General features: G+C 36.1%; 1 protein-coding gene across 1 annotated transcript in view; it reads left to right on the top strand.

Moving 5' to 3' along the window:
• The window catches only part of TLL1 (tolloid like 1), a 137,943-nt gene that overhangs the window by 22,821 nt on the left and 94,432 nt on the right, over window positions 1-20,690 (top strand). Inside the window, exon 6 of the mRNA XM_042936680.1 lies at window positions 10,827-11,005. Within this exon, the coding sequence (XP_042792614.1) occupies window positions 10,827-11,005 (179 nt within the window). The remainder of the gene's footprint in view (window positions 1-10,826; window positions 11,006-20,690) is intronic.

Genomic DNA, 20,690 nt, shown 5'->3' with positions numbered 1-20,690 from the left:
GAATTATTAAATGTGGAACGACTTATACTATTTAGCACGTTCTATTTCCCCTCTTATTTTGCTAGAATCAGCTTTTTTTCACTAAATATTTATTGGGTGCCTAATTCCATATCACATCTTTGGTAAGTGGGAAAATAATAAAGTTTTTAAAAAACAAAACGTAAAGTTCAGAACTTTTTAGTATATGATATATTCGATCCGTCTTCAATGGGACGTATGCTTTAGCTCTCTCTTCCTATGTTGGCAAAACATTTAAAGTTAACAATAAATACTTTTTAAGTGAATATTTATTGTCATCAGTGGCATTTGTTTATTTCACAAGATTATTAATTATTAGCAAAATGATCATTTTATAACAACTGGTTTGATTTATTTCTTTGTAAGGCAGAAATTTATATATTACTTTTGTCTACTATACAACCTTATATTGCTGAATATCCTCTATTTTTTAAGCACAACTTTAAAATTTTTTACAGTCTTATATTAGTTTCAGGTGTACAATACAGCAATTCAACAATTCTATACATCGTGTGGTGCTCATGTCAACAAGTGCACTCCTTAATCCCCATTACCTCTTTAGCCCATCCCCTACTCTCCTCCTCTCTGGTAACTATCAGTTTGTTCACTATAGTTAAGAGTCCGTTTGTTTAAATTTTTTTTAGAAAATATTTATTTTTGAGAGACAGAGATGGGGCATGAGCAGGGGAGGGGCAGAGAGGGAGACACAGAATCTGAAGTAGGCTCCAGGCCCTGAGCTGTCAGCCCAGAGCCCCACGCGGGGCTCGAGGCCACAAACCATGAGATCATGACCTGAGCCAAAGTCAGATGCTCAACAGACTGAGCCACCTAGGTGCCCCAAGAGTCTGTTTCTTAACTTTGTCTCTGTCTTTCTCTTTTTATCCTTTTGCTCATTTGTTTCTTAAATTCCACATATGAAGTGAAATCATACGGTATTTATCTTTCTCTGATTGACTTATTTCACTTAGCATAATCCTCCCTAGCTCCATTCAGGTCATTGCAAATGGCAAGGTTTCATTGTTTTTTACAGCTGAAGAGTATTCCATTGTATATATATATATATACCACATCTTCTTTATATATTCATCAGTCAGTGCACACTTGTCCATTTTTAATGGGATCATTTGTTTTTTGTGGTGTTGAGTTTGATAAGTTCTTTACATATTTTGCATACTGTCCCTCTATCAGATATGTCTTTGCAAATATCTTCTCCCATTCAGTAGGTTGCCTTTCAGTTTTGTTGACTGTTTCCTCTGCTGCGCAGAAGCTTTTTATTTTGATGTAGTCCCAGTAGTTTACTTTTGCTTTTGTTTCCCTTGCCTCAGTAAGCCTATTTAGAAGGAAGTTTCTACAGCCAACGTCAAAGAGATTACTGCCTGTGTTCTCCTCTAGGAATTTTATGGTTTCAGGTCTCACATTTAGGTATTTAACCCATGAATATCCTCTATTTTATATTACCTCTCTTATTCTACTAGATAGTTTCTTGAACAATCTTACTGTTTTCCTATCTGCTAAATTTTAATGATTCCTTAAAAACAACTAACCAAACAAATAAGCTTAGGGTTAACTTATTTACTTATTTATTTTTATGTTTTTTTAGATTTTATGTTTTAAATTGTCTTTAGCTTTAGTCAGTTTGGTTATTCAGATTATGGCAGTAGTCACTTATATCCTTACCTATAGCATTTTCATTTTGTGCCACTTATTGTACCAAATGGCGGACTATAAAATTGAACATGAGGTGTTTTTTTCTGCAAGGAAGTTACAGTTTGACAGAAGAGGTGTGCCAGCCAGGAATCCTGCTTGCAAACAATAGGGACTGGTTAACGTAAGCAGAAAACAATAACTCATTGGATTACTACATAATGTATAGAATCACATGAATGGAAAAAGTGGAGAGCCAGGTTGACGGAAGTATTGGGGGAAGATTATGTTTAACCCCTGGCCATAAACATCTTCACCCCTGCTTTGGGTACTCCGTGATAACCACCAGAGTCTTAGCTCCCTTCTGCACTTAACAAGACCTGTTCTTGTAACAGTATTTATTAATTTATTAATTTATTTATTTTGAAAATGATCTTTCCCCAGTTTTATTATAATGTAAATAACATAGAACATTGTATTAGTTTAATGTGTCTACCATGAAGTGTTGATACATGCATATGTTGTGAAATGATTCCCACACGGGTCGCCTGGGTGGCTCAGTTGGTTAAGCATCCAACTTCAGCTCAGGTCATGATCTCATGGTTCGTGAGTTCAAGCCCCACATCAGGCTCTGTGCTGACAGCTCAGAGCCTTGGAGCCTGCTTCAGATTCTACGTCTCCCTTTCTCTCTGCCTTGCCCCTGCTTGCACTCTCTCTCTCTCTAAAAAATAAATAAATATTAAAAATTTTTTGAAATGATTCCCACAATAAATTTAGGTAACAGACATCACCTCACATAGTTGCAACATTTTTATTTTCCCGATGAGAACTTTTAGATTTGTTCTCTTAGCAACTTTGTAGTATGTGATAGAGTATTACTAACTTCAGTGACCATGCTATACATTACACTTGCAGGACTTATTTATCTTGTAACTGGAAGTTTGTACCTTTTAACCCTTTTCAATCATTTGACCCACCCACTACTTCCCACCCCAAGCTCTTGCAATTACCAGTGTGTTCTCAGTATCTATGGAGCTGTACTATCTATAGCCTGACTATATTTTAGGCGCTAGAGATATCAGTGTGTAAAACGTGTAAGTTGTCTCCCCACAAATAGCTTATGTTCTAGGGTAAGGCGTCAGAAAAAACCATGAAAATAAATGAAATATAAAATGTATTAATAGACTGTAAATTCTAGGGACAGAAAGAAAAGCCATGTAAATGGTATGGAAAGACATTTGCACAAAAGCTTGAAAAAGCAGGTGAAATAAGTCGTATGCTGCTTGGGAGAATAGAGTTCCTGACAGAGGAAATAACAAGTAAAAAGGCTTTAAGGCAAGAGCTTGTCTGTATGCTCAAGGCACAGCAAGGAGACCACATGGCTCAGGTAGAGTGAGTTACAGGGGCAGTAAGAAGAGATGGGATCTGTATGGTAAGACATTTACGTGTGAAGACAATGTAGGATCTTTACAGTTATTTGTAAGTACTGTACTTTAGATTTCCCTCTGAGCTTTATTAATCAGCTGAAACAATTTATGTCATTGTAATACATGACCCTTAAACCTCAGTAGCTTAGAGTAACGTATTGATTCCTTATTTATAAGGATATTGGATACAGATATTGATTCCTTATTTATATCGCATGTCCATCACTGGTTGGCTGTGTCTCACTCCAGAGTTATCACTTTAATGTTCAGTATGATGGCGAAACCTCTTTTTAGAACATTGCAATTGTGGCAGATCAAACAGAGACAGTATTGACAACCATGTTGACTATTAAAGATTCTCTCTGGGGGCACCTGGGTGGCTCAGCTGGTTAAGCATCTGACTTTGGCTCTGGTCATGATCTCACGTTCCATGAGTTCAAGCCTGCACCGGGCTCTGTGCTGACAGCTCAGAACTTGGAGCCTGCTTCGGATTCTGTGTCTCCTCTCTCTCTGCCCCTCCCTTGCTGACACTCTTGTCTCTCTCACTTTTAAAAATAAATAAACATAAAAAAAATTGAAGATTCTCTCAGAATTTACACAGTTTGTGCTCACATGACATTATCCAGAGCAAGTCACATAACCAAATTCAACATCAATGGTATAAGGAAGTATAATTATCTTCCATTGAGGGGTAATGAATGTTTTTGAACATTGACACAATTTGCCATAGAACCATTGGAGAATATTGAGAAGAGACATAATATGACTTTACATTTTTAAATTATTTCAATGTTGAGTAAAGACTGCTATGGAGAGGACATCTTCTTGGATGTCACGATAGATTATCTTATAGGCAACTTCCAATGGTGCTTTGGTTCCCCAGTCTGAGGCAAAGGTAAGGAGTAGCAGGTTTGAGATTACTTGATTACTGTCTGTGGTTCAGAGAGAGGTGTCGCTTCTCTATAGATGGTGAAACTTTTTCTTGAGACAATAAATAGAACTTTTGGTGGTCAAGTTTTAAAAGCAGCACACGAATTAGAAATAAAAAAATCAAAAGCCATATACAAGAAAAATGGCATCACCTGAGCTACATTAGAAGCTAATACCTAGACATCCTTAAACCACTTGTTTATAAACTGCACATATTACACTGTCATTCCACACCTAGTTGTATGTGCATACATTTAGTTATTTATTCATCTGAGCATCCAGAATTATTCTCGACCTAAAACACTGTGAATCAAATCACCATATTTTTCTTCTTTCACAGGAGCATTGTAAGTCAGTGGGAAATGTATTTTCAATTTCTGTTATGGAATCCCATCTTGTATATTGGAAATTGCTATGGGTGAAATTATGGTAAAAGAAAGCATTTTAGATAAATAAGTTGACCACATGGCTTGACTATCTCCCAGATTTTGATTTACGAGGTATTTTCTTATTTGAATACAACCAGCAAGAATGACTTAGCATGTGTAATTTAGTTGCTATATAGTCATCAGATATTTTTTAACTAGTTCTGCTCTATGGTAGTGAATGATTCAGTTTAAATCTCTCCAAAATTTGCAAATTTTGTGTTTTTCTGCATCTAATACTTTACTGTTTGGGTATTTAATAAATATCTGTGTTTAGGTTGAAAAATGCTATTAAATATGGGAGCAAAACCAAGATTTCCTGGGTTTTTTTCCTACCAGTTATCTCTTTTTTTGTTATTGACTTATCAAGCTTTGTTAACTGTTATAATAGACTCATAAATAATAAATCTGTGGCATTGGTTAAGATGGTTAGGGCTTTAAAGCCTACAGAAATAATTGCAATGACAAATATTTGTATTTGTGAACAATCAAAAGGACTATTGAATATGCTTACTGTGGAAAGTGAAAACTTGTGAAATTCCTTTGAATCATTTGGGCAATTAATTTTTTGGAAATTTTCTATTTTAATTTGATAAACTTAAAAAATTGCTTAAATCATTTTTGGTCAAGAGCAAGAATTTAGAATAATAGTCATAAAAGTAATCGCAGGGCTTGAAAAAGTTTAGAGGACAGCAGAGAATCTCTTGCAACAAGATCAGGGGACTAAGAAACAGTCATGAAGAGCTAAAAATGCTATAAATGAGGTGCAAAATAACATGGAGGCGACCACAGCTCAGATTGAAGAGGCAGAGGAGAGAATAGGTGAATTAGAAGACAAAATTATGGAAAAAGAGGAAGCTGAGAAAAAGAGAGATAAAAAAATCCAGGAGTGTGAGGTGAGAATTAGTGAACTAAGTGATGCAATCAAACGGAACAATATCCACATCAAGGAATTCCTGAAGAGGAAGAGAGAGAGAAAGGGGCTGAAGGTGTACTTGAACAAATCATAGCTGAGAACTTCCCTCATCTGGGGAAGGAAAAAGGCATTGAAATCCGAGAGGCACAGAGAACTCCCTTCAGATGTAACTTGAATCGATCTTCTGCACGACATATCATAGTGAAACTGGCAAAATACATGGATAAAGAGAAAATTCTGAAAGCAGCTAGGGATAAACATGCTCTAACGTATAAAGGGAGACCAATAAGTCTAGTGGCAGATCTATCTACTGAAACTTGGTAGGCCAGAAAGGAATGGCAGGAAATCTTCAATGTGATGAACAGAAAAAATATGCAGCCGAGAATCCTTTATCCAGCAAGTCTGTCATTCAGAATAGAAGGAGAAATAAAGGTTTTCCCAAACAAACAAAAACTGAAGGAATTCATCACCACTAAACCAGCCCTACAAGAGATCCTAAAGGGGGCTCTGTGAGTGAAATGTTGCAAGGACCACAAAGTGCCAGGGACATCACTACAAGCATGAAACCTACAGACATCACAATGACTCTAAACCCATATCTTTCTATAATAACACTGAATGTAAATGGACTAAATGCTCCAACCAAAAGACATAGGGTATCAGAATGGATAAAAAAACAAGACCCATCTATTTGCTGTCTACAAGAGACTCATTTTAGACCTGAGGACACCTTCAGATTGAAAGTGAGGGGATGGAGAACTATCAGTCATGTTACTGGAAGTCAAAAGAAAGCTGGAGTAGCCATACTTACATAAGACACACTAGACTTTAAATTAAAGGTTGTAACAAGAGATGGCAGAAGGGCATTATACAATAATTACAGCGTCTATCCATCAGGAAGAGCTAACAATTATAAATGTCTATGTGCCGAATATGGAGTCCCCAAATATATAAAACAATTAATCAAAAATATAAGCAACCTTATGGATAAGAATGTGGTAATGCAAGGGACTTTAATACCCCACTTATAACAATGGATAGATCATCTAGACACAGGATCAATAAAGAAACAAGGGCCTTGAATGATACATTGGATCAGATGGACTTGACAGATATGTTTAGAACTCTGCATCCCAAAGGAACAGAATATAGTTTCTTCTCGAGTGCACATGGAACATTCTCCAAGATAGATCACATAATGGGTCACAAAACAGCCCTTCATACGTATAAAAGAATTGAGATCATACCATGCACACTTTCAGACCACAATGCTATGAAACTTGAAATCAACCACAGGAAAAAGTCTGGAAAACTTCCAAAAGCATGGAGGTTAAAGAACACCCTACTAAAGAATGGATGGGTCAACCTGGCAATTAGAGAAGAAATTTAAAAATATATGGAAACAAATGAAAATGAAAACAAAACAATCCAAACACTTTGGGATGCAGCGAAGGCAGTCCTGAGAGGAAAATACACTGCAACCCAGGCCTATCTCAAGAAACAAGAAAAATCCCAAATACAAAATCTAACAGCACACCTAAAGGAAATAGAAGCAGAACAGCAAAGGCAGCCTAAACCCAGCAGAAGAAGAGAAATAATAAAGATCAGAGCAGAAATAAACAATATAGAATCTAAAAAAACTGTAGAGCAGATCAATGAAACGAAGAGTTGGGTTTTTGAAAAAATAAACAAAATTGATAAACCTCTAGCCAGGCTTCTCAAAAAGAAAAGGGAGATGACCCAAATAGATAAAATCATGAATGAAAATGGAATTATTACAACCAATCCCTCAGAGATACAAGCAATTATCAGGGAATACTATGAAAAATTATATGCCAACAAATTGGACAACCTGGAAGAAATGGACAAATTCCTAAGCACCCACACACTTCCAAAACTCAAATAGGAAGAAATAGAAAACTTGAACAGACACATAACCAGCAAAGAAATTGAATCAGTTATCAAAAATCTCCCAACAAATAAGAGTCCAGGACCAGATGGCTTCTCAGGAGAATTCTACCAGACGTTTAAAGCAGAGATAATACCTATCCTTCTCAAGCTATTCCAAAAAATAGAAAGGGAAGGAAAACTTCCAGACTCATTCTATGAAGCCAGCATTACTTTGATTCCTAAACCAGACAGAGACCCAGCAAAAAAAGAGAACTACAGGCCAATATCCCTGATGAATATGGATGCAAAAATTCTCAATAAGATACTAGCAAATAGAACTCAACAGCATATCAAAAGAATTATTCACCTTGATCAAGTGGGATTCATTCCTGGGCTGCAGGGCTGGTTCAACATTCGCAAATCAATCAATGTGATACATCACATTAATAAAAGAAAAGAACCAAATGATCCTGGTCAATCAATGCAGAAAAAGCATTTGACAAAATTGAGCATGCTTTCTTAGTAAAAACCCTCGAGAAAGGTGGGATAGAAGGAACATACTTAAACATCATAAAAGCCATTAATGAAAAGCCCACAGCTAATATCATCCTTGATGGGGAAAAACTGAGAGCTTTCCCCCGAGATCAGGAACACGACAGGGATGTCCACTCTCATGGCTGGTGTTTAACATAATGTTGGAAGTGCTAGCATCAGCAATCAGACAACAAAAGGAAATCAAGGCATCAAAATTGGCAAAGATGAAGTTATGCTTTCACTGTTTGCAGATGACATGATATTATACATGGAAAACCCAATAGACTCCACCAAGTCTGCTAGAACTGATACATGAATTCAGTAAAGTCGCAGGATACAAAATCATTGTACAGAAATCAGTTGCATTCTTATACACTAATAATGAAGCAACAGAAAGACAAATAAAGAAACTGATCCCATTGACAATTGCACCATGAAGCATAAAAAAACCTAGGAATACACCTAACGAAAGATGTAAAAGATCTGTATGCTGAAAACTATAGAAAGCTTATGAACAAAATTGAAGAAGTTAGAAAGACATTGAAAAACATTCTGTGCTCATGGATTGGAAGAATAAATATTGTTAAAATGTCGATACTTCCCAAAGCTATCTACACATTCAATGCAATCTGAATCAAAATTGCACCAGCATGCTTCTTGAAGCTAGAATAAGCAATCCTAAAATTTGTATGAAACCACAAAAGGCCCCAGATAGCCAAAGTAATTTTGAAGAAGAAGACCAAAGCGGGAGGCATCACAATCCCAAACTTTAGCCTCTACTACAAAGCTGCAGTCATCAAGACAGCATGGTATTGGCACAAAAACAGACACATAGACCAATGGAATAGAGTAGAGACTCCAGAAGTGGACTCACAAAAGTATGGCCATCTAATCTTTGACAAAACAGGGAAGAATATCCAATGGAAAAATAGTCTCTTTAACAAATGGTGCTGGGAGAGCTGGACAGCAACATGCAGAAGGATGAAAGTAGACTACTTTCTTACACCATTCACAAAAACAAACTCAAAATGGATAAAGGACCTGAATGTGAGACAGGAAACCATCAAAACCCTAGAGGAGAAAGCAGGAAAAAACCTCTCTGACCTCAGCTGCAGCAATTTCTTACTTGACAAACCCCAAAGGCAAGGGAATTAAAAGCAAAAATGTACTTTTAGGACCTCATGAAGACAAAAAGTTTCTGCACCGCAAAGGAAACAATCAACAAAAGTAAAAGGCAACCAATGGAATGGGAAAAGGTATTTGCAAATGACATATCGGAAAAAAAGGCTAGTATTCAAAATCTATAAAGAGCTCACCAAACTCCATACCCGAAAAACAAATAATCCAGTGAAGAAATGGGCAGAAAACATGAATAGACACTTCTTTAAAGAAGACATCCGGATGGCCAACAGGCACGTGAAAAGATGCTCAACATCGCTATTCATCAGGGAAATACAAATCAAAACCACCCTCAGATACTATAACCTCAGGCCAGTCAGAGTGGCTAAAATGAACAAATCAGGAGACTATAGATGCTGGCGAGGATGTGGAGAAATGGGAACCCTCTTGCACTGTTGGTGGGAATGCAAACTGGTGCAGCCACTCTGGAAAACAGTGTGGGGGTCCCTCAGAAAATTAAAAATAGATCTACCCTATGACACAGCAATAGCACTGCTAGGAATTGACCCAAGGAATACAGGAGTACTGATGCATAGGGGCACTTGTACCCCACTGTTTATAGCAGCACTTTCAACAATAGCCAAATTATGGAAAGAGCCTAAATGTCCATCAACTGATGAATGGATAAAGAAGTTGTGGTTTATATACCCAATGGAATACTACGTGGCAATGAGAAAGAATGAAATATGGCCTTTTGTAGCAATGTGGATGGAACTGGAGAGTGTTATGCTAAGTGAAATACGTCATACAGAGAAAGACAGATACCATATGTTTTCACTCTTGTGTGGATCCTGAGAAACTTAAGACCATGGGGCAGAGGAAGGAAAAAAAAAAGAGGTTAGAGAGGGAGGGAGCCAAAACATAAGAGACTCTTAAAAACTGAGAACAAACTGAGGGTTGATGGGTGGGAGGGAGGGGCGAGTGGGTGATGGGTATTGAGGAGGGCACCTGTTGGGATGAGCACTGGGTGTTGAATGGAAACCAATTTGACAATAAATTTCATATTTTAAAAAAATAAAGAGGAAATAAAAAGAAATAAAAAGAAATACAAAATTGTTTGGCGTCTTGTGTATCATGATCACCAACTATCCAAGACCAATTACTTACCCTCAATTGATGTCTCAGGGTGTGATTCTATAGACAAGCATTTTAATGTAAACCTTAACTATCAAAGTTTTAGATATAATTATATTTATATTAGCAAATGTCATAATTATGCCGGCTGTTGATTTTTCTTCACCAGTTAACTTTAGATAATTTATCTTTTGAAACTAATTTTCCTTCATTGGCTCCTTCTTTTAAAAGTTTTCTTCTTGAGATAAATTCTCCCATGAGTAGGAAAAGTAACTCCGTTTTTGATTAACTGTCTTTCTTTCATAAAGAAATTTAATTCTGTTTTTCTTAATGAGGAAAAATAAACTTTGTTTTTATATTCAAAATTGAAATAATGGATTATTGCCAGGTAACCATAGTGACAAAGTAGTTACTTACCACAGTAGATGGATTTTGAGAATAAAAAACTATATTAGTATTAAATGTGGGCTGATAATTGTGGGTTTAGCACATTAATCACCATCATAAGTATTTGATTTTCTGATATCTTTTGAATTCTCCCAATGATGATTGAAGGCATCTCTTGTAACATATGAGTTAGTGAAAAAGCACTTCCAGTGATTATGTGGGGATGTGTGTTGTATGTAAGTTTACCAGGATATTAGAAATGGGCTGTATTTATTGATGAAAGGCTGTTCTGCCTCTGAATGTATTGGGCTTTGTATGCCATCATAATTCTTGCCAAAGTTTCATCATACTGTAACTCATTTATCATTTCCACCACCATCTCCCTTTTCTCCTTTATTGCAGATGCTGCTCTTATGTGGGTCGGCGTGGAAATGGGCCTCAGGCAATCTCTATTGGCAAGAACTGTGATAAATTTGGAATTGTTGTTCATGAATTGGGCCATGTGATAGGCTTTTGGCATGAACACACACGACCAGATCGAGATAACCATGTCACTATCATAAGAGAAAACATCCAGCCAGGTGAGAGGCTTTAGAATATGTTGGGTTTAAGGTTGACAGAATATCTTTTAGTTGTGTTTACAGTATTTATTTAAGTTTTTCTTAAAAAAATGTGAACTGATTTTTCGATATGGTAGAATCAGCATTTTGCTGATTAAAAAAATACCCATGATGGTATTATATTTTTAATTTGTTTTCCTTCAGACTGGATGATCTTAGGTACTTTTTATGCTTGATCTTTTTTCTTAAGGTTTAGCTGTTTTATTTCTAAACTTCTGTGCTTTCCAAGAGTGGGTGTAGGCTATTGAACCACAAATTGATAGTGTTAAATTTTTACAGCATTTTTAATACTTAGCTCTATACTTTATGTGGTAGGGATTTAGAAAAGATCCCAGGTTTGACATGAAATGTGCTGCTACCATAGAAATCTATATTATACCAGGGACAATTTTTGGAGAAAATTTCAGTGAAATGAGTCATTTCTGGGATAGTCTAAATAGTTTCTTTGAGAATTCTCCTTCAACTACCCTGAAGATAAATTCTTAAGAATTTTTTCAGTAGTTGAAATATCAGATATAATTAAAATTTAATTTTCTCTGATAGTTGATGTGTGATAATAACCTTATTTTAAAGCTTTTTATTTAACTTTCATAAATTCTTAAAGATCAGTACATTTCAATTACCAGAAGATGAATTCTGTTTTTTGGAATCATCTTATAAGGTCATATGTATTTCAAGCATTAGAAAAGTAAATATTTGTCCTTATTTCTTTACTCGTGGCAAGTTTTAAGTTACAAACATTGAATTCCTTAGAATTTCTTGTAATTAATGGTATTGATCTATTTATTTGCTCATCACATATTTGGTTCTAATTATTTATTGAGGCATTGTTAGATGTTGAAAATGCTGTGATGAAAAATATAAGGCTTAATGTGGGGTATGTGCGTATATATACATGATTGTAAGTGGGTGAGGAGAGTAATAATAGTCATATGATGAGAATACCGTAAAGTCCAAGCAACGTGTAACAAAATGCCTTGGTGAGTCAAGGGAGATGTCACAAAGGAACTGAAATTTAGAAGTAAAGTAGAAGTGTTGAAAGTGCACCGAAGAGTTATAGAATTTTAAGCTGTAAAAACATCATGATCATAGCTATAATTACAGAAAATCAAATCATTTTTATTTTCCCATTATGGCTACATGGTATGTTGCAAATGGGAGATGAGTTGGTAATTACCTAATGAGGTTACATCATAGGGGATATTCTATATGAAGCTAGGGAACTTAGATTTTATCTTTTTTTTTTTTTTAATATTTATTCATTTTTGAGAGAGAGAGAGAGGGAGAGACAGAGTGTGAGTGGGGGGTGGGGCAGAGACAGAGAGACACACACAGAATCTGAAGCAGGCTCCAGGCTCTGAGCTGTCAGCACAGGGACTGATGCAGGGCTTGAACTCTTGACCTGAGCCGAAGCCTGGCGATTAACCAACCGAGCAACCCAGGTGCCCCAGATTTTATCTTTTAGCTACTGAGAATAATTGATGATTGAAAGCAGAACAAGTTCTGATTTTTTAAAAAAAAAGATAAAAAAAAAAAGAATTCTTTCAGCTTTGAGATCCTTAACTGAGGATGGGAAAGTTGAGGTGGGGAGGATGAACTTAAGTTAAGGAAACCTATAAGATTAAATAAGTAACTTGTAAGAGATGACTAAGTCTTCAGTCAAGGAAGTGCAGTTCAAGAAGAATAAGAGGCAATGACCTTTCAAATATATTTTAGGAGGAACACTAACATAGGAAGGAAAATCTTCAAGGATTTATTTTTAGGCAACAGGATGAATGGTGACATCATCAAATGAAGGAAGAAATATGGATAAAGCAACATAATTTTTAGAGTGAGAAAGACAGATAATGATTTTATTTAGCAAATCCTTGATTTTGAGAAGCCATTGGATTATCCAAATGGAAGTGGTTAGTACACAAAGGAAAAGTGAGTCTAAACTTCAGCCTGTATCTAGAGAAGGAAATTTGATGGTAGCTTTGACTGTCTAGGGAAATATTGAAGGGAGAGGAAAATACACCTGAGGATAGAAAGTAGGAGATGGCAAAAAATCCCCCCAAAGACCAGTAAGGTTTGGTCTAAAAGGTAGAAGAAAAATCATTGAATATGATGTCCTAGGGAAGAGGTCATTTCAAGACTGATAAAGTAGGAGAAGAGGAGAGGGTGGTTCCAGATGGCAGTCTAAGAATATCCTGAACTCACTTCCTGCCATGGACACAACAAATGACAGCTATGCGTGCAATACTTTCTCTGAAAATATCTTGATAACTAGATGAACAGGGCCTCTCCAACAAAGGATTAAAGACCCACATGGAGATAGGGTAGGAGAGGTGGAGACATACCTGCTGCCAAAAAATCCAGTTCTAGGCATGATGATCCCTAATCAGAAGAGATATCAGAAGTACAGCACTTCCCCCTGTGGAGCAAGGGGTTTGGGCCCTACATCAGACACCTCAACCTTTGGGTCCTGCACGGGAAAGATGAGCCCCCCAAACATAAAACCATGAGGGATTGTATCCAGGAGAAGAATAGAACTGGAAGGAACGGAGAACCTGCCTTTAAGGGGCTCACATGCAGACTCACGCACCCTATGACCCGGTGCAAAAACAGCAGCTTGAAAAGCACCTAGTCCTTATGTGAAGCAGGCCCAATGACTAATCGTAAAGTGACCACTAGACAGGAAGGAATGTGTTGAGACTCTCCAGGGACAGAAGGAGTGGTAGGTGCCATTTTTTTCAATCTCTTTCTCCTTGCTACTGCTGACACTGGTGGGTGCCATTTTAGCAATCTCTGTCTAACCTGCTTGTGCAGGTAGGCGCAGACCCCCTCACCGTGCCTCAGCTATGCCACAGCCAGCTGGGAGAGCACCCTTCCCCACACCAGAACCATGTCACAGTCAGCCAGACAAGAGGCTTTCCCTCCCAAACCACAGATCTACCACAGCTAGGCAAATGCCCTACCCCTCCTGTGCCATAGCCATACCACAGCCGGGCAAGCACCTCACAGCCATGGCTGTGGCTCTGCCACCGCTGGGGGGTGCATGTACCCCACACAGGGGATACCTTGGAGTGTCTGGCTCTGGTAGCCAAGGGGATTTTGCTCCTGGGCCTCATGGGTCATCTTCTACACAAAGCCCGTTCTTCGAGACTGGGAGATGTAGCTGTTCTGCCTCATACACGGGAACAAATACAGAAGAGGCAAAATGAGACAGGGGAATATATTTCAAATGAAAGACAAGACAAAACCTCAGATAATGATCTTAATGAAACAGAGATACATAGTCTACCTGATAAAAAGTTCAAAGTAATGGCCAGAACGTTGCTCACTTCACCAGGGAGAAGAATGGATGAATACAATGAGAACTTAAACAAAGAAAATATGAGAAAGTACCAAATAGAAGTTACAGGGTTGAAGAATACAATAATGGATGAAAAATACACTAAAGGGGTTCAACAGTAGATTGGATAAAGCAGAAGAATGGATCAGTGAATTGAAAGACAAAGCAATGGAACTCAGAGTAGCAAAACGAAAAAAGAATTTAAAAAGGTGGAATATCTTGAGGGACTTATAGGACAACATTAATTAGAATAGTATCTGCATATAGGAGTTCCAGAAAGAGAAGAGAGTGAAAGGAACAGAAAGGTTATCTGAAGAAATCATGGCTGAAAACTTCCCTAATCTGGGGATGGAAACAGACATCCAGCTCCAGGAAGCCCATAGAGTTTCAAATAAGATGAACCCAAAGAGGTCCACACCAAGACACCTTCTAATTAAAACATCAAAAGTTAAATACAAAGAGATAATCTTAAAAGTAGCAAGGGAAAAAAGCTTGTTACATACAAGGGAAATCCCATAAAGCCATCAGCAGAATTTTTAGAAGAAACTTTAGCAGAACAGAAGAGAGTGGCATGACCTATTCAAAATACTGAAAGGAGGGGGGGGGGTGGTGGGAAACCTTCCAACCAAGAATATTCTACCAAGCAAAGTTATCATTCAGAATTGAAGGAGAGAGAGTTTTCCAGACAAGCAAAACTTTAAAGGAATCCATAACCATTAAACCAGACTTACAAGAAACTGTAAAAGGACTTCTTTTTTAAATTGTTTTAATGTTTATTTATTTTTGAGAGAGAGGGAGAGAAACAGAGCATGAATGGAGGAGGGCAGAGAGACAGAGAGACACAGAATCCAAAGCAGGCTCCAGGCTCTGAGCTGTTAGCACAGAGCCTGACGTGGTGCTTGAACTCACAAACCATGAGAACATGACCTGAGCTGAAGTCAGACACTTAACTGACTGAGCCATCCAAGTACCCCTGAAAGGACTTCTTTAAATAGAAAAGTACTGACGGTAATTAATGACAATAAAACATAAAAAGTAAAAATGTCACTGGGAAAAGAAAATGTATAGTAAAGGTAACAGGTTAATAACTGATAAAGCTAGTATGAAATAGGTCAAAAGAAAAAGATAGATTAACTATAATAATCAGTTCAAAGGTACATAAAATAAAAAGATTGAAAATGTGATATCAAAAGCAAAACATGGGCGGGGGGGAGTAAGAATGTAGTTTGAGAATGTATTCAAATTTAACTTGCTATCAACTTAAATTAGACTGTTATATACATAGGATGTTATATGTGAATCTCACAGTAACCACAGGCAAACACTTATAGTGAATACCCAAAAGAAAATGAGAAAGGAATCTAAATATAACACTAAGGAAAGGTATCAAACCACAAGGATAAAAAGAAAGCCAAGAAGAAAGGAACAGAGAGGAATTACAAAATCAGCCAGAAAACAGTCAACAAGATGGCAATAAGTACATACCTATCAATAATTACTTTAAATGTAAATGGTCTAAATACTCCCATCAAAAGATATAAAGTGGCTGAATATTTTAAAAACTACTCACCTATATGTTGCCTATAAGAGACTCACTTAAGAACTAAGGACACCAGACTGAAAGTGAAGGAATGGAAAAAAGATATTTTCTCCACTGAGTCATTGAAGAATTTAAAAGAGAAATTAAAAAATACCTAGATACAAAGGAAAATAGAAATATGATATACCAAAATCTATGGAATGCAGTAAAAGTGATTAAAAGAGGTTAAGTTCATAGCAATACAGGCCTATCTCAAGAAACCAAAAAAAAAAAAAAAAAAAAAAAAAAAAGCTCAAATAAACAATCTAACTTTACATCCAAAGGAACTAGAAAAAGAACAAATGAAGCCAAAGTTAGTAGAAGAAAGGAAATAATAAATGGAATAGAACTTAATAGATAATAGAAAAGATCAATGAAATTAAAAGTTAGGTCTTTGAAAAGGTAAAATTGATAAACCTTCAGTTAGGCTCACCAGGAAAAAGAGAAGGCTCAAATAAATAAAATTAGAAATGAAATAGAAGTAACAACTGATACCATAGCAATGCAAAGGATCATTAGACTAATATGAACAATTATAGGTAAGCAAATAGGGTGACCTAGAAGAATTAGTTATGTTCCTAGAAACATACAATCTTTCAAGACTGAATCATAAGAATATAGAAAACCTGAACATACTAATTACGTATAAAGAGATTGAATTAGTAACTACAAACTCCCAACATACAAAAGTCCAGGACCAGAATGCTTCATTGGTAAATTCTACTTAATATTCAAAGAAGATGTAATACCTATCCTTCTCAAACTATTCCAAAAAATTGAAGAGGATGAAATGCTTCTGAACTCATTTTACAAAGTCAGCATTACTCTAATACTAAAACCAGACAAGGGCAGCACAAAAAAGGAAAATTACAGGCCAATATCCCTGATGAATGTAGATGCAAAAATCCCCAGTAAAGTATTAGCAAATATTAATAAACCAAAATAATCCATTAAAAGGATCATACACTATGATCAAGTGCATTTTATTCCAGGGATGCAAGGATGGCTCAAACGTGCAAATTAATCAATGCGATATACCACATTAACAAAATATAAAAATCAGGAGAAAATGGGTGATTGGCGTTGAGGAGGGCACTTGTTGAGATGAGCACTGGGTGTTGTATGTAAGCGATGAATCATGGGAATCTACCTCCAAAACTAAAAGCACACTGTATGTTAATCAATTTGACAATAAATTATATTAAAAAATAATAATTGGAAACATAAAACCCCACAAAACATAGAAATCATATGATCAATTAAAAAGATACAGAAAAAGCACTTGAGAAAATTCAACATCTATTTATAATAAAAACTCTCAACAAAGTGGGTATAGAGGGAATGTACTTTGACATAATAAAGACCATATATCACAAAATCACAGCTAATATCTTACTCAGTGGTGAAAAACTGAAAGTGTTTCCTGTAAGGTCAGGAGCAAGACACTTGGCACTTTTATTCAAAATACTATTGGAAGTTCTAGCTACAGCAGTTCGATCAGAAAAAGAAGTAAAAGGCATACCATTTGGAAAGGAAGTAAAATGGCCACTATTTATAGATGACATGATGCTATTTGTAGGAAACTAAAGGCTCCATCAAAATAACTTCTGGTGCCAATAAATGAATTCAGTAAATTTTGTGGAATACAAAATTAATATATAAAACTATTGTATTTCTATACACTAATAAATTATCAGAAAGAGAAATCAAGAAAACAATCATTTATGATTGCATCAGATGGTATAAAATACCTTGGAATATGTTTAACCAGAGGAGTGAAAGACTTGTATACTGAAAACTAGTAAGACACTAATGAAAGAAATTGAGGAAAACACAGATAAGTAAAAACATATTCCATGTTCATGGATTGAAGAATTAATATCATTAAATATCCATGCTACCCAAAGTAATATACGGATTCAGTGCAATCCCTATGAAAATTCTAATGGCAATTTTTAGAGACCTAGAACAAATAATGCTAAAATTTGTATGGAGTTGCAATAGACTCTGAATAGACAAAGCAATCTTGAGAAAGAAAAAACAAAACCAGAAGTATCATGCTCCCTGATTTCAAACTATACTACGCAATTACAGTAATCAAAACCGTATGGTACCGGCTTAAAAACAGCCTCCTAGATCAGTGGAACAGAATAGTGTGCCTAGAAATAAACTAAAACATATGTGATCAATTAATATATAGCAAAAGGAGCAAGAACAATGCAATGAGGAGAGGATAGTTTCTTCAATAATTGGTGCTGGGAAAACGGGACAGCTACATGCAGAAGAATGAAAGTGGACCACTATCTTCCACCATTCACAAAAATTAACTCAAAATGGATTAAAGTCCAATGTAAGACCTGGAACCATAAAATTCCTAGAAGAAAACATTGGCAGTAAGCTCTTTGACTTTAGGCTTAGCAATGTTTTTTTTTTTTTTTTGATCTGATTCCAAATGCAAGGTAATAAAAGGAAAAATAAATGTGTCTACATCAAACTAAAACGCTTCTGCATAGTGAAAGAATCCATCAGTAAAATGGAAGGCAACTTGCTGAATGGGAAGACATTTGCAAATCATATATCTGATAAGGGGTTATTAGCACCCAAAATATATAAAGAACTCATACAACTTAATAACAAAATATAATCTGATTAAAAAGTGGACAGAGGCTCTGAATAGACATTTTTCCAAAGAAGACATACAGATAGGCAACAGGCACATGAAAAGATGTTCAACATCATTAATCATCAGGGAAATGCAAAATAAAACTACAATCAGATATCATCTCATACCTGTTAAGACAGCTTTTATAAAAAAGACAAGAGATAACAAGTCTTGGAAGGATGTGGAGATAAGGGAGTCTTCATGCACTGGTGAAGATACCATAGAAAACAGGATGGAGGTTCTTCAATAAATTAAAAATAGAACTACCATATGATCCAACAATTCCACTTCTTGGTATCTATGCAAAGAAAACAAAATCACCAATTCAAGAAGATATATGCATCCCTGTCTTCATTGCAGCATTATCCACAGTAGTCAAAATAGGAAAACAACTTAAGTATCCATCCATCAATAAATGAATGAATAAAGAAGACCTCTCTCTCTCTCTCTCTCTCTCTCTCTCTCTCTCTCTCTCACACACACACACACACACACACACAGGTATATTACTCAGTCATGAAAAATGAAATCTTGCCATTTGTGACATTGATGGACCTTGAGGGTATTATGCTAAGTGAAATAAGTCAGACAGAGAAAGACAAATCCGCATGATTTCAATTCTAATTGGAATCTAAAAAACAAAACTAACAAACGCATAAACCAGAACAAAACTGAGATTCATAGATACAGAAAATAGAGTGGTGGTTGCCAAAGGAGAGTGGATTTGGGGATATGAAGTAGGTAAACAGAATCAAGAAGTATAAACTTCCAGTTATAAAATAAGTAAGTCATGGAGATGTAATGTACCGCACAGGGAATTCAGTCAGCATTTTATTAACTCCGCATGGTGATTGATGGTGATTAGATTTATTGTGGTGACCAGTTTGCAGTGTATACAGGCATCTAATCACTATGTTGTACACGTGAAACTAATATAATATTGTATGTCAATTGTACATCAGTTTAAAAAATGATGAAATCATTTGTAGTGTTGATTATTAAGGAGAAGTGTAAAGCAAACGTTTACTCCCAATATAGGAGGCTCAAATGCCTGAGCCAGCTATCAAAGTTCATCTTACTTTATATCATTAAGAAAGAAATAAAAAGGAGACAGTATTTCAGGAAATGATTTCAACTATCAATTAATGAGAAGTTTGCTGTTAACCATAGCTATTAGGTTTATTTTATTACATGGAGAAAACATCTTATAAAGGAAGTAACTTTTAAGAATGATTCTTACTCTTAATAATAGGACTCTGTTTTAACATAAGGATGTATTTAAAACAAGCAAGAAATATGTAAGTAGTATATAAATGTATAATACTTAACACAGTGCTTAGGAAATTATGGCTATTCATACTCTGGGTGACTCAACATTCAGGCAAATGGAAAAGAAAGAATTTATTGTGTGAGATTTTCTGAGTATTTGGAACTAGTGTAGCAGGGCAATTCTAGTATGAAAGAGTTCATGCTGGAGATTAATCTTCAACAAATTTATGACTTGCTCTGGCTCAGAAACTTAAGATCAACTGTTATTCAAGGGCAATGTCTAATAAGTGCAGACTTTAGCCTCACATTTATATGCAAAATTAGTAACTACAATAGGAACCAGATTGTTACAAGGATTGTATTACTTCAATCCATTTTATTTATTTTATTTTATTTTTTTTAAGTTTCTCTATTTATTTTGAGAAAGAGAGAGAGAATAAGCAGGGGAGGGGCAGAGAAAGAGCAGTGGGGAGAGAGAGGGAAAGAGGAAGAGAGAATCCCGAGCAGGCTCTGCATTGTCAGCGCAAAGCCCAATGCAGGGCTTGAACTCATGAACCGCGAGATCATGATCTGAACTGAAATCACTATGACATCATGACCCGAGCTGAAACCAAGGGTCAGATGCTTAACCAGCTGAGCCGTCTAGGTGCCCCACTTTAATCCATTTTAGAATATGCCTTCAAGAACAAGGTTCATCATCTTTTTTTTTTTTAATTGTTTAGAGTGAGTTCCCCTGGTTCTCTGTATCTCTGGTCTTCTTCCCTTTATTCATGAAATAAGTTCAGCTTTCTTTATTTGGACC

This window comes from Panthera leo, chromosome B1 (genome assembly GCF_018350215.1).
Source record: "Panthera leo isolate Ple1 chromosome B1, P.leo_Ple1_pat1.1, whole genome shotgun sequence".
NCBI classification, from domain to species: domain Eukaryota; kingdom Metazoa; phylum Chordata; class Mammalia; order Carnivora; family Felidae; genus Panthera; species Panthera leo.
This window is presented reverse-complemented; position numbering and strand designations above follow the sequence as displayed.